Here is a 15,547-nt window from a genome sequence, read left to right on the forward strand (position 1 = left end):
AGTAGTCCTAGACTTACAAATATTTGTTTAGTGACTGTTTGAAGTTACAATGACATAGAAAAAAGTAACTTACAACTGGTCTTTACACCTATGATCGTCACAGCGTCTCCATGGTCACATATCAAAATTCAGGCACCCAGCAACCAGCATCCTGGAGTCATGTGATATCTATTTGTGGCCTTCCCAATTTGCTTCAGGCAAGCAGAATCAATGGGGGAAACTGGATTCCCTTAACGATCATGTGAGTCACTTAACAACTGCAGTGATTCACTTAAGAACCATGGCAAAAAAGATTGAAAATTGGGTGTGACTCATTTAACAACCGCCTTACGTAGCAACAGAAATCCTGATCCCAATTGTGGCCATAAGTGCTTCAGAAGTAACTGCAGTCATTTCCATTTCTTTGTGTCCGGCAAGTGGCAAAACCAAGACCCAGCAATTTGAACTAAAATTGCTAGAGCTTTTCGTGTAAGCATTTTAAATTAGCTCTACCAGATTTCACTCCATTCTGTATATTCAGCTTTTTTTTTTTCAGATTAAGGCATTTGGGTTATTTTAATCAAATAGCAAGGGTAGCAATTCCTGGGATAATAAACAGCATCCAATTAGTAATCTTTGAGTTCCAATTAAAAACAGAGTTTGCAACAATGTTACTAGACCTTTGGGATCCAAATGACATTCTGGAATTTGGGGGAGGGTGGTAATTCCTTTTTTTCCTAGCATATTTTGAAGTAACAAAAGAAATGAGTATTAGTTCACAAGAGTCTATTTGTTTACTTTATCCCCCAGGTAGAATTTTCTCTTGAGAACATATGGGATATTCCCACAGAGTCTATCTCCATTATTATTTTTAAGACACTCTCAAAAGTTCTAATTTGCTTTAAACCATCTATTGGAGAGCAACCATCCCAGTCACGAGATGGGCTCAAGCAGGGAATTAGTCTGGCCTTGTTAGTTAAACAGAAGAGGGTCAATATTGACTCCTCCCCAAATGTTTTTCAACCTTATCTAGTTTTTCCCAGGTAAAGCTGCCAGTCTGGGAAGATTCCTGTGAAATAGGCATAAAACAATAAAGTAGCTAGTTTGAACTCTACATGTGTGGGTCTGGTTGTTTGTGCCTGACACACCCTCTGTTATCAATGTCCTGTGGTAGAGTGGATAGAAAAACAGACCCCTATCTGAACAAGCAGATATACTGTTCTAATATTAGATACACATCTGATGTTAGAAACCTCGCAAAATATACTCACAGAGTTCACATATTGTACTTAACTCTGATTTATTTAATAAGTTCAGTTTGGCTAAGATCACACTATATGATAAACCATGATTTATAAACTACAATGGGTTTGCAGCACAGTTTAGGCAAACAAACATTCAAGTAGCCATGATTATGACAAAATGATGTCCTAATGCAAACTTCTTCATTGCATAAAAAAGGGATGAATTTTACACTACAACATAGCCAACCATGTTTCATCACTTGTCCCCCTTACCATTTTGTGCCAAGGTACCATGTGACAGGTGCTGATTCACTTAACAGTCTTGCTTAGCAAAGGAACTCTGGTCCCAATTGTGCTCATAAGTCAAGGACTACCTGTACTGATCGTTTTCTGGAATGGGAAGTACCAGCACAAGATTTTAAAAATATAGGTCTGGAATGTGATAATTTAATTTTAATTACTTAATTAAAGTTATGTGCCTCTTCACTCTTAGTGACTGCGGGCAGCTCACACAAATCAAAGAAATTATAATAAATTCAATAAACTATAAAAGATTAAGGTAAGAGGTGGTAAGTGTGGTGAAGTGAGAGCTCTCCTTCTCCCTCACCATAGGCTTGGGGAAGAGTCAGGGTCACCATAGGCTTGGGGAAGAGTCTTCAAAGCTCTTTTAAACAACAGCCAAGTGGGGATCTGGATCTTGGGGGGACTTCATTCCAGAGGCCAGGTGTTGCTACAGAGAGAGCATGTTTCTAGGGTCCTGAGATACAACATGGTTTAATCCAGTGGTTCTCAACCTGTGGGTCAGGACCCCATTTGGGGTCGAATGACCATTTCATGGGGGTCGCCAAACAACGCAGTCCGCCATTTTTTCCCCTTTTCCTTAGCTGTGCTACTCCCTTTTATTCTATTGGCTTTTGAAAGCCAATAGAATAGACTCTCTTGAATTGTCCAGGCTGTCTCTGCCGTGCTGAGCCCGCCAAAAGTCCCATTCTGCAAATGGTGCTGCACCAGTTGAGTAGTCCTCGACTTATGACCGGTTGAGTAGTCCTCGACTTATGACCGGTTGGGGGGTCGCGGCACTAAAAAGGTTGAGAACCACTGGTTTAATCGAAGGAAGCTGGAGGGTACCAATCTTGCAGAATCAAATTGACCAGACAGATATTATGGGAAACAGGCAACCCACATTGGGTTGCCACCTGGAGGGCTTACGACAACTTGCCACAGCCAACTTGCTATGGCCAGCTTGCTGCAGCCAAACTCACCGGGGAGAACTCGCTGTGGGACAACTCACTGCGGGCCAACTCGTCACAGGACAACTCACCCCAGGTCAAGAGTTACACTAATAGCAAAGAAATAGCAAAGAATCATTAAAGAAAGAATGCCAAAGAAAGGACAGAATGAAATGTGAATGACAAAAAATGAAATATTTTTTTGATTATTTTAAATAATTAAATTGAATTATTGAATTATCCTGCAGTGAATTGTCCCATGGTTAGTTGGCCACAGCAAATGGTCCCATGGCAAATTGGTCATGGTGAGTTGGCCATGATGAGTTGACTGCAGTGAGTTGTCCCATTCCCACACCTGGAGACAAACTGGTAACCATTGCAGCTCATGAAGCAGAGGTGTTACATGGGTGTACAGAGGCATGCCCATTACTGCTTGCACCACCACATTCTTGTCCAGTTGAAGCTTCTGGGTGGTGGTCAAGGGAAGCCCCAATACATTGCAATAGTCAAACCATAAGATAACTAGATAACTAGCAAATAGGTACCAATTTAAATTGCAAGTGGCAAAAAGGTCTAAGAGAAGTAATGTGTTATCATGTTTGATTTTTAGAAGGAATTATACAGCATCAGAGGAAAGACTCAAAGTTCACTTCCCCATCTGCTTTGATCTAAGTTCTTATTAGGGAGAGAATCGTGTATAATATTTTTTTTAAATTCAGATGTTGACACACGCTTAGCATTTTTCAGTTTCAACTTGACTAGACATCTTTTTGGATGCAAGGTTTTCTTTGCTACCAATGAAACCATAATTCCATGTTATTTTTGGCAAAAGAAATACCGTATATTCCGCCGTATAAGGCGACCCGGTGTATAAGACGACCCCCATCTTCAGCGCCGAGTCGCATGCCTAGAAAGTCGTCTTATATGCCAGAAACTACCGTAATTTCCGGCGTATAAGATGACTCGGTGTATAAGACGACCCCCAACTTCTGTGCCGATTTCCACGCTTTCAAAAGTCGTCTTATACGCCGGAAAGTACGGTAATGAGGAAAGAAAGAGGAGGATTATAAAAGAACCAATGGAATCCTTGTAAGGATGGATGGTGATGATAGAATGAAACATCTTCCCAGTTTGGTAAGATAATTCTTTCATATAAAATTGCATTCAGTCAACCAGCTTGGTCCTTAAGTGTAGCAGATGACCAGGCTAAGCCTGAGGGAGGGGTCAAATGCATCATCTGTTATGAGTCCCTTCACACCCACAAGAGACAGAACTCCAGTCCACCTTGAATTCCTTTGACTCTATCACGAATTTGCTTTGGCCGTTAGTAGTTCAGATTCTTGTAGAGAGCTTAAGCTTGCGATAAATCTTTATACCCATTTGAAATGCCTAGATCTTCTGATTCTTCTGGTGCTTGACAATAAGATTTAACATACCTTCAAAAAGAGGGCATAGCCTCCTCCAGGAAGTGATGCCTCCCTGACTGGTATATTGTCCCAGGGCTGTCTCTAGGAAAAACACTGGAATTCCACAGGTGAAAAGGAAGATGAGGTAGGGAATGAAGAAGGCACCTACAGATTCAGAAAAAGAGAGACATGGCCAGACATTAAAGAGACATTCTACAACAGTGTTTCTCAATCTTTAGTAACTTTAAGATGTGTGGACTTCAACTCCCAGAATTCCTCAACCAGCCTAGCTGGCTTTTCTGTAAGTTACAATGCTGCCATAATGTAATAAGCCTTACTGGAATCCCACCAAGCTTTGTATGGCTTCCTTCCATCTAATTAAATATTGGATAGTCACCTTTGGAAGGAGGAATATTATGATAGCAATAAGTTCTTTATAATAGTGGTAGAAGTTTTGTGAGAAATGATGACTTGTGCAGTAATACAAAGCAATTGTGCTGAATTACAATGCTGCTGCTAAGAGCAATAGCTGACACCTTGAGAGCACTCTGGTGTGTTCAAAATGCTTTGCAAATACAGTAGTGCTTAGAGCAGCCCCCAGAGGCTAACTCAAAGGTAGAGTTTAGAATATTTTGACTATATTGTATTCCTGCTACAATGGGAAACTGTATTTGAAACTCTAGTGAGTCAATCTCCAAAGCACGGACTGCATTTTCACAAAAAGATGACTAATCCAATCCATAAACAAAATATAATCCCTCTTTGTGAACAGTAGGAAGGCTGTAGTCTTAATGCAGCATTTTACATCTTGGCTGGCATTAGCAAATTATGAATGTTGGCCTGAGAGACTTCAAGGAATCTCAGAAGTATATGATTTCTTTTATTTTTTAGTGTTCTTGCTTCACAAAAAAAAAATTAGTTTCCCCTGTCCCATTGTTTCCGACTCTAGGGGGGCGGTGCTTATCTCCAAGGCAGCCAAGGGAGCCAGCGATGCTTCAATGGTCATGTGGCCAACACGACTTACCTTCCCATCAAAGTGGTACCTATTTATCTACTCGCATTTGCATGCTTTTAAACTGCTAGGTGGGCTGCTAGCTGGGGCAAGAACTGCTAGCTGGGGCAAGAACAGGAACTTACCCAGTCACACCCAGGTACTTGAGTTTCAAACTGCCAACCTTCCAGTCAAGAAGCCTAGCATTTTAACCACTAGGCACCTGTGCCCCCTGCTCTTGCTTCACAACTTTCTTGTAAAAGCCGCTCTGGTAGGGAAATAAATGAAACTGAAAATAATGTGATCATAGAATCAGGGTGTCCACCCTTTGGAACATCATGCCACCAGACATTCATTTGTCCCCCCCCCCCCGGTCAGGCTTTCACAGGGCCTTAAAAGCTTGGTTTATCACCAGATGTGGGGAATCTACCTATGTGGCAGTAGTTAATAATGTACCAATGAAAAATATAATATTAATAAATAATACATAGGAAAAGAAGAAAAACTTATAGTTATCTAATGGGCTGTTGTACATTTCAAATTGGTCTTTGAAAGGTTTTCTGCACCACATGTCAGACCCCTAGATTTTTATATATTATACAACTTGGCATGAATGAAGATGGGGATAGGCAGGAGAATATGTGCCAATCTCCCTCAGTCTCCAAATATCTGTCATCTTCCTTGAAGCAAGTCCTATGGTTGTGCCAATATTCAAATGTTTGAATCTGACTCCATGAAGATTTGGTTAGTTCAAATATTTGGATCAACTGGATAAATCAAAACATGAAAGTACACCCATTGTTTGAATCAAATGTGCTTAAATGAATTCAGTTTGATAAATCAGCAAAGGGGACCCATTTATTGAATCAAATGTGCTCGAGTGAATTTGGTCCAATTCAGACTAATACAGAAATTTTCTGTGCATGTACACAGACATTATGTGAGCATGAATCAAATCCAACTGAATTGTTTGGGTTTGGTAATCTGATATAATTTGGTTATATGTTGTTTGTTTGCTTATTAAAGCCTTGGGGCATGGTAGCTCAGCCATTAAAGAGTCTGAGCTTGTCAGCTGGAGAGCTGACAGCCTGGGTTCTGTGCAACTGGGTGAGTTCTCATTATTTGCCCCAGCTCCTGCCCATCTAGCAGTTCAAAAGCATGCAAATGCAACTAGATTAATAGTCCCATTCTGGTGGGAAGGTAACAGCATTCTGTGCGCCTTTGGCATGTAGTCATGTTGGCCACATGACCACCTAAATTGTCTTCAGACAATGCTGGTTCCCTTGCCAAGAAACTGAAATGAGCACCATGCCCTAGAGCAAGGGTGTCAAACTCAGTTTCATTGAGGGCCACATCAGCATTGCGGTTGCCCTCAGGGGGGCGGGTGGGTGTGGCCAGGGTGGGTGTGGCCTACTGGGTGGGCATGGCCAGCTCTACATCGTTCACGTCAAGGGTGCCTATGGGGGAGTGGGACAGATCTGAGGGTCTCTGGCAGAAAGGGGTGGGACTGGGGCAAGCGCCAAGGCATGGTCCATTTCTTCATTCCTTACAAAAGGTGACACCTCCCCAGCATGCACTCAGGGGGCAGGGCCAACAAGGCAGGGGCTGGTTCCTCACTGTTTCTAGACAGCCTTGTGGAGCTAAGACTGAATGCGTTTCAGCATAGATGGCCACCACAAAATTGTACATTGGCCCCCGGCTGGCCTGGGCCAGGGCCAAGGCAGTGGGGGCTGTTTCCTCGCTGTTTCCAGGATGGCTTTGCGGGCCACATGAAACCACTTTGCGGGCCACATCCCGGGACTTGTGTTTGACATGTCTACCCTAGAGTCATACATGTCTGACAGGTAAACCTTTACCTTTACCTTACTTATTAAAGATAAGTTAAAGATAATCCTGCTTTTCTTTCAGAAGCTCAAGGCTTCTCCCCACATCCTTATCTGCTCAAAATTGTATTTGACCTTCAAATTGAATCTGATTCATTCATCCTAATCAGTAGTGGGATTCAGCCAGTTCACACCACTTTGCCAGAGCCAGTAGCTATTTTTTTGTTGCCCAGGCTAAGAATGGACTTCCAGAAGTGGCATTCACACAGAGAACTGGTTGTTCACATATTTGAATCCCACCACTGCTCCTAATACAGTATGTACCCTTTTGCTTTGTTGAAAGAAAAATTTTCATCAGGGTCAAGTCTAAGCCGGGAATAATCAACATGGAGACTGCTTTAGAAAGAAGATTGTAGTTTATTGAAGAGGAGAGCCAGACAGAAAGATGGCTCTGGAAAAAAGAGTGACCACATGTAGCAGGGAGTGGGTTTTTATACCTTCTGGGGCTCTGGAGGTTGTTTCCTATTCCTGCTTGAGGCTTTGTATTTCCTGTGTCATGTACTTTGACCTGATTCTGAGTGTGCCCCTTTGGCATTGGTGGGTTAATCTTATTATGTCCTGTCTTAGAATTTGGGTGGGGTATGTACATTTTAAGGGTCTTTGTCTTCCTAATCTCTTCATTTTCTAGCTGGAAGTCTCCAACCTTCCAAATGGATTATTACATCTGCATTTCTAAAAGCTGGTTTCTGCTGAGTTGTCTGGCTGAGGTGTGGGGGAGGGAGGAGGAGAGGTTTCTGTCTTTTTAAAGATCTTTTCCATTATTCCTTTGGGGAAATATACTGCTCAAAAAAATAAAGGGAACACAAACGTATAGGATCCTATACATTTGTGTTCCCTTTATTTTTGTGAGCAGTATATATTCTGCCTTTTTAATATTCCCTAAAATATTTCTTTCTCTGGATTCTTCCCACAGCTTTCAATAGCCTGCTGTAAAAAACAGAGCTATATTTCTCTCCCCTTCTTCCATGGAGGTGGTGCTACTGGATTCTCTGTTTCTGAATCTAGACATGAAGTCTATGAGAAACTGTTAGGAGATTGAGGTATATTTATTAGTATGAAAAACAGTTCAGTAGACCTTAACCCAAGAAAGAGAGAGAGCTTTTTTATAGAAGCTGTGGGAGAAGTAAATCCAACGCTAGAAACATGCCAGGTTTATACAAACAAAACTAAAAAAAGAACCCACTTTTTAAATTCCACCTGAAAGCATGAGAGAAAGACTAAATACAAAAACAAAAACAGAGGGCCGTGTGAAACGAGCTAATCCACTTCATGCTGTTAGGATGGGAAAGCGGTTTAGGTAGGTCTGTGAAGCAAATCCAAGCAAATTCAGGCCAGAGATCAAAATCTCCTCTTGTACAGTCCTCTTGTTCCCCCAAGCTTCCAGAAAGTCCGATTAAAGGCAGTCTTGTAAAAAAAAAAAAAAACAGGGAAAATAATTCCCTAGTCATTCATGGAGTTCTACCCCCCAAAACTCTCTCTCCCTCCCTTTATCTCTCTCTCTCTGTCATACAGGGGAACGATCCCTGTACTGCAGCAGATTGCTACCCTTGCTTTTTAACATTGCATACGTATCCATCTGAGAAGGGGTTTAAACATGCGTTTGTTTCAAAAGTGTACCAGGTTTCTTAGCAGCAGAAAAGAAAATGGTTCATTATTCTTCTGGTTCAGGGGTTCTCAACCTTGGCAACTGTAAGACTTGTGGACTTCGACTCCCAGAATTCCTCAGCCAGTTGAGGAATTCTGGGAGTTGAAGTCCACAAGTCTTAAAGTTGCCAAGGTTGAGAAACCCTGTATCTGGTTGAAAAACCCCATTCAAAACAGTTGCTGCAATTGTTACATCAATAGAGCTGGTAGAGATGAACATCTCTGCCTCTCAGCTGCAAATAATTTCACCTTTCAGGACTGAAAACATTTCCTCGGCTTCATTCTTTTAGATTAGAATCACAGACAGGCCCTTTCTCTAAAAAGTGTTGATTTTTAGTCCCAGGTGTTAGGGGAAAGAAGTCACGTTCATGTCGGATTTCCCCAGAAAGAGCACTTATTAAGAGAGTTTCCCACATTGGAAACTCCCCAGATAAATAGCTGCTCAAAAATTAATACTATTTGAGGGAAGTTAGCCCAGAGAAAGAAATATTAAAAAGGGCAGAAAAAATATATTTTTCCTCAAAAGGACTTTTTAAAACCAAACCTGGCCCCAAATCTATCTCTCTGCCCCAAGCAAGACTTTAGCCCTATACAAATGCAGATGTAAAACCATCAGAGAGTTGAAGCCAGAGCAATCAAGAAGACAAAAGAGAAGATCTGCATACCCCACCCAAACTCTAGGAGTCAGCCCCATCACCTGGGAAGCAGGATACGATAATAGAATTAAACCACAGATATCAAGGCCTAGACAAACACTCAGAAACAGCCTCAAGGTTCATGCCACAGGAACAGGAAACTATTCCAAGCAAGGCTAGAGGGGGTATAAAAGCCTACTGCCCCATGTGCTCAGCCCTTCTCTCTCCTCTGCACTTTCCTGAAGAACCATCTTTCTGCAATAAACTGTAACCTTCTTCCCAAAACAGTCACCATGTTTGCTTATTTATTCCTGGCTTGGATGAACCAGGATGAAGACTTTACTTCTATCATATTCTTCCAGCATCTTTTGCTAGACAGGTGGATTAACTACCTGTCTGCACCGGTTAGCTGGGATCAGTGTTGTCCTTTAGTTGCCAATGGACACCATCAGAAATCCCTCTTAAAAATCTGGTATCTTTTAGATGTGTTGATTGTGAGAGCTGACACATCTAGAAGTCCCAACACATCAAGAAGTCAGCAGATAAGAAGGGATGTTTGGGTTGGGTAAGCAATGATGGTGTCAGAATCCAATTATATTTCATCTTTAATTATCAAATATAGAAACTCCCAATTCTGCCATCTCTGGATTCTGCCATAAGAGGGAGAGAAGGGGGAGAACAAAGGGGCTTTATGGCCCTCACTTCCTTCAGTACACTTCAAAGGGCTGAATGTTGAATGTGTGTTTATTGTAACCTCGAAGTGTTAGCATACCAAAGGAGAGTATTTGCCTTTCATGTAGTTATCTGAAGTCTCCATCCAGACGGAAGAAAGAAGAAAAGGGGTGGAATTGTGATACTTGAAACTATCACTGGAAGGGGGGTTGATTGGGTGGGACTACTGGGGAACCCCTTAAAACCTTGAATGGAAGAGCTTGAACCCCAAGTCCTGTCTAGCATGCCTGCAACCACTTCTCTTAATAAAGGATTCCTGTTGGAAGAATTATTCCAAGAGTTCTGTCTTCTTAAGATGCAAAGTGGGGTGGGTCCTTACATTAGACAGGACTTGCAAAATTAATCCACCTGGAAGGGAGACCCTTGCCGGGGGATTTTGCAAAAATTTACCATGTCAGACAACGAAGCAAGAGAGGGGGAAAACTCCCTGGAAAGAGAGCCGCTGACCCAGTTGGAACCTTGCCAGATGTTGGGATCCGAGAGGCCAGATTCCTCAGGAGAAGAAGTGGTGGAGACACAGGACCACAAGCCTCGCTGGTCGATGGGCGTTGGAAAGAAAAGTGAGTGGGGAAAGGAATCAAGAAAGGTGACCCTGAGACGGGGGACCAAGCAACCAGAATGGAAGCAGGAGATGGAGAAATCCCTGCACGCAAGTGAAGAGGGAGGAAGCTGGGCACCGTACTCAGACTGGATCCTAGAGAAAGCTATTGACCTGATGAAGAGAACTCTCAGCTCCCTAGGAGAGGAGAATACTGAGCCCTACGGCCGCCCCAGTTCCTGGAGCCACAAAGGGAGAGACACCGAGGGGGACGTGGAACCTGCAACCCCAGGGACATCTACTGATCCAGGAGCCCCCACCCCCTACCGGACCACAGATGGCAATCTGGACGGAAGACACTACCACCCACAACGGAGGCACCGATCCATTCCAAGACGTCCACCGTTGGAGGTGAAATTCAAAGGGGAGCCAACACGCTTGGGGTTTTTCCTAACCCAAGTCCTCAGCTACATGGAGGAATATGGGCAGGACATTCCCAGCGACAAAGCCCGCATCCGGATCGTGCAATCTGCCCTGGATGGACCAGCTGCGGATTGGGTAGTGAACTTGCATGACTCCAATGCCCCAGAACTCAGTAACTTCAACTGTTTCATGTCCTCTTTGAGAAGACGATTTGAAGACCCCCTGGCTGATCGCAAAGCCCGTGAAAGAATAACAACGATGAGGCAAGGCAAACGCCCAGTGGCCGAGTATACACAAGAATTCCGGGCCATTGCCAGCAAACTGAATTGGCCAGAAGACATCCTCCTTGGCCATTTCAAAGACGGACTAAACTATGATCTATATGATGCTTGCCTGCCCCGAGGGGACCCACATCGACTTGAGGAATGGTACGTCTTGGCAGAGGAAGCAGAGATCGACATATTGAAGAGGCACCGCCGAAGAAAACAATGGAGCCGCCCCCCGCCTGAGCTGACACACCAACCGGTGAAATCATCGGATACAGCCAAGAAGCAAATGGGGTGTTTCAAGTGCGGAAGAGAAGGGCATCGAGCTGTAGAATGCCGCTCAAAGGCCCCCCAGCACAACCCAGACAGATCCCCAATCAACAAACCCAGAGAGTATTCAGCTAAGCCAAAAGAAACAGCCATGAGAATGATGGAAATTGCAGAAACCCCCACCTCTGCTCACCAAGGGGAAAGAACTCCAGCCTACACCACAGGGATGGTGGATGCCTCAGATGACAGCTCGGAGGGCGAACCCCTGGTAAGTGGATGCATCACACCCATCTTCAAAACAGTGACTATATTAATCCCCCCCATGCCCGAAGCTGTGAAGGTGAAAGCCTTAATAGACTCTGGCTGCACCCGCTGCCTTATTAGCCCAACACTAGTGGGGAATCTGGGCATCCCATCCAGGAGACTGGAACAACCAATCTCATTTGGCCAGCTAGATGGATCCATAGCAGGGGGGATGCCAGCTACCCTAGCCACTCTGCCAATACACCTCTCCCTGGGCAACCATGAAGAGGACTTAACGTTTGTGGTGACCCCAGGTATGGAATGCCCAATGATTCTAGGGATGGAATGGTTGAAAAAATGGAACCCCTGGGTAAATTGGAGGACGACAGAAATCAAATTCCCGAAGGGGGACCCTATGGACTTAAAACCCCAAGGGAGGCTACCAGAATCAAGAATAGAAAAAGCATCCATAGGAGAGGAAAAAAGATTAACAGAAATACCAGAGGAATATAGGGACCTTGCTGAAGTCTTCAGTGAGGAGAGGGCGAATGAGCTTCCCCCCCACCGACCCACAGACTGTACCATTGAATTCAAGCCTGGGGCAAAACTCCCGAAGCCCAGATTATACTCCATGAGCCCAAAGGAGAAGGAGGAAATGGAAAGATTTATAAAAAAAAACCTGGAGAGAGGTTTCATTGAGCCAGCCAAGCCTAAAGTGGCTGCCCCGGTCCTTTTTAGAGAGAAGAAGGATGGCTCTTTACGTTTATGCGTGGATTATAGGGCCCTGAATACAATCAGTGAAAGCAACCTATACCCGCTGCCCCTCATGAAAGACATGCTGTCACACCTATCGAAAGGGAAAATTTTTTCTAAACTAGACCTAAGGGAAGCTTACTATCGCGTGAGAATCAAGGAAGGGGACGAATGGAAGACTGCATTTAACTGCCCCATGGGGTGCTATCAATTCAAAGTCTTGCCATTTGGATTACAAGGGGGCCCTGCAGTCTTTATGCAATTAATCAATGACGTTCTAAGGGAGCACCTGTTTAAGGGGGTCCTTGTTTACTTGGACGACATTCTTATCTTTACTGAAACAAAAGAAGAACACGTCAAACTTGTCAGAGCGGTTTTAAAGAAGCTGCGAGCCGCTCACCTATATGCCAAACTCTCAAAATGCGAATTCCACCAGGAAAGGATAGACTACCTAGGCTATCGCATATCCCCACAGGGCATTGAAATGGACCCGGAGAAGGTCAAAGCAGTACTAAATTGGGCACCACCCCGCACAAGAAAGCAACTACAAAGTTTCCTGGGCTTTGCAAATTTTTACCGCCAATTCATCCCCTCATTTGCACAGATAGCCTTGCCCCTCACTAACTTACTAAAAACGAAGGGAACATCCTCAGTAAAACCTAGCCAGCCACTAACATGGACAATGGAGTGCCAAGCAGCGTTTGAGAGACTAAAGAGACTTTTTTCTGCCGAACCAGTACTAAGGCACCCAGACATGGACAAGCCCTTCATAATACAGGCAGATGCAAGTGATGTGGCAGTGGGGGCTGTGCTATTACAAGAAAATGATGATGCAGTATTGCAACCCTGTGCATATACATCAAAGAAACTCACGGAAACAGAACAGCGCTGGCCCGTATGGGAGAAGGAGGCTTATGGGATACGTTGGGCATTACTCACGTGGCGACAGTTCCTGGAAGGCAACAAAATCCCCTTCCAGGTGTGGACTGATCACAAAAATTTAGAAGTCCTGAAAACTTCCAGGAAACTCAATCCCAAACAAGTCCGCTGGTCCCAGCATTTTCACCAATTCCAATTTAAGCTAAAACATTTACCAGGAAGAAAGAACTTCCTGGCAGATGCACTATCTCGCATGCCTCAATATAACAGCGCACGAACCACAGACTCTAGACCAATAATGGCAGAGTCACAAATGGCAGCACCAGTAACCACAAGAACCCAAGCCAAAATAAAACCACAACTGGACAGCCAAACTGGGATTGAATTCAGAAAAAGTTTGGAAACAGATGACTGGTTCCAGAAAAACAAACATGTGTGCACAATGAGAGACGGGTTGCCTTGGGTAGGGGAAAAGTTATATATAACAACAACTCAAAGACTAACTTTCATGCACCTTTGCCATGACACAAAATCAGCAGGGCATTTTGGATTTGTAAAAACTTTACACTTAATTAAACGGCAATTTTGGTGGCCATCAATAAAAAAGGACATAGAAAGTTATGTTGCCAGCTGCCCACCCTGTGCATCAGCAAAGAGGTTGCAAGGGAAATCGCCAGGGCTATTACAACCAGTGGCAAGTCCCTCAGCCCCCTGGAGGGAAATAGCCATGGATTTTATAGTGGAATTGCCAGAAAGCAATGTGAATACTGTTATCTGGACAGTCACGGACCTATTTTCCAAACAGGTGCACTTTATCCCTTGCCAAAAAATTCCCACTGCAAAGGCCTTAGCAAAACTTTTCATCCAGCACATTTACAGATTGCACGGGGCACCCCAACGCATCATCTCTGATAGGGGAGTGCAATTTACGTCTGCATTTTGGAAGGAATTTTTATCCCTCTTAGGGACCACTCAGGGATTGACATCTAGCCACCACCATCAAGGAGATGGACAAGCGGAACGCTGCCAGTCGGTACTTGAGCAATATTTGAGATGTTTTTTAAATTTCCAACAGAGTGATTGGACGGACTTACTTCCTTTTGCAGAAGTTGCCTACAATAATGCAGTCCACTCCAGCACAGGCTACACTCCTTTTCAAATAGCCAACGGTCAAAGTTTCAACACTATGCCAGAGTTAACCCCAAAAGAACCAACGATCCCTTCACTGAAAGAATGGATGGAAAACCTACAAAACACCTGGCCAATAGTCAGAAAATCACTAGATGAAGCTAGGCGGGCATACAAAGCACAAGCCGATAAAAAAAGGGTTGAGCCTACACCATTCATTATAGGAGAAATGGTGTACTTATATACAAAATACCTAAAGTCCCTACAGCCCTGTAAAAAACTTGGACCAAAATATATAGGACCTTTTCCAATTAAAAGAATCATAAATCCAGTAACAGTAGAATTGGAATTACCCAAAAACCTCAGGTAAATACACCCAATTTTTCATTGCAGCTTGCTGAAAAGAGAGCATCAGTCACATCTACGGCCAAAAATCCCCCCACCACCACCTCCACTCATGGTGGAGGGTGAACAACACTTCGAAATAAAGGAAATCCTGGATTCTAGGAGATATCATGGGGCAACTCAGTACCTAGTTGCCTGGAAACACCTCCCTCCCTCACAAAATGAGTGGGTCCATAAACGTCATGTCAGAGCCCCGAAGCTATTGAAGAAGTTTCACACAGAGTATACTAACAAGCCTAACTAAAATTTTTACTTGCGTTTTCTTTCAGGTGGATCTCTCTTATTGTTAAGAGGGGCCGGATGTCAGAATCCAATTATATTTCATCTTTAATTATCAAATATAGAAACTCCCAATTCTGACATCTCTGGATTCTGCCATAAGAGGGAGAGAAGGGGGAGAACAAAGGGGCTTTATGGCCCTCACTTCCTTCAGTACACTTCAAAGGGCTGAATGTTGACTGTGTGTTTATTGTAACCTCGAAGTGTTAGCATACCAAAGGAGAGTATTTGCCTTTCATGTAGTTATCTGAAGTCTCCAACCAGACGGAAGAAAGAAGAAAAGGGGTGGAATTGTGATACTTGAAACTATCACTGGAAGGGGGGTTGATTGGGTGGGACTACTGGGGAACCCCTTAAAACCTTGAATGGAAGAGCTTGAACCCCAAGTCCTGTCTAGCATGCCTGCAACCACTTCTCTTAATAAAGGATTCCTGTTGGAAGAATTATTCCAAGAGTTCTGTCTTCTTAAGATGCAAAGTGGGGTGGGTCCTTACAGATGGGCTATATTTCAACAACTGTAGTTTGTTGTAGGCCTCATTCCATTCAAATAGTAGGCAGGCTGAAGTATGTGTGAATGCAGCCAATCGACAGGTGTTCCTTCCCATTATTTATTTTTTACA

The 15,547-nt window shown here is 43.6% G+C and overlaps 1 protein-coding gene across 1 annotated transcript in view; it reads right to left on the minus strand.

Moving 5' to 3' along the window:
• The window catches only part of SLC6A13 (solute carrier family 6 member 13), an 86,083-nt gene that overhangs the window by 59,054 nt on the left and 11,482 nt on the right, over window positions 1–15,547 (minus strand). Inside the window, exon 3 of the mRNA XM_039364138.1 lies at window positions 3,889–4,023. Within this exon, the coding sequence (XP_039220072.1) occupies window positions 3,889–4,023 (135 nt within the window). The remainder of the gene's footprint in view (window positions 1–3,888; window positions 4,024–15,547) is intronic.

The sequence above is a fragment of the Crotalus tigris genome, unplaced genomic scaffold, assembly GCF_016545835.1.
Source record: "Crotalus tigris isolate CLP2741 ecotype Arizona unplaced genomic scaffold, ASM1654583v1 scf7180000019663.277103, whole genome shotgun sequence".
Lineage (NCBI taxonomy): Eukaryota > Metazoa > Chordata > Lepidosauria > Squamata > Viperidae > Crotalus > Crotalus tigris.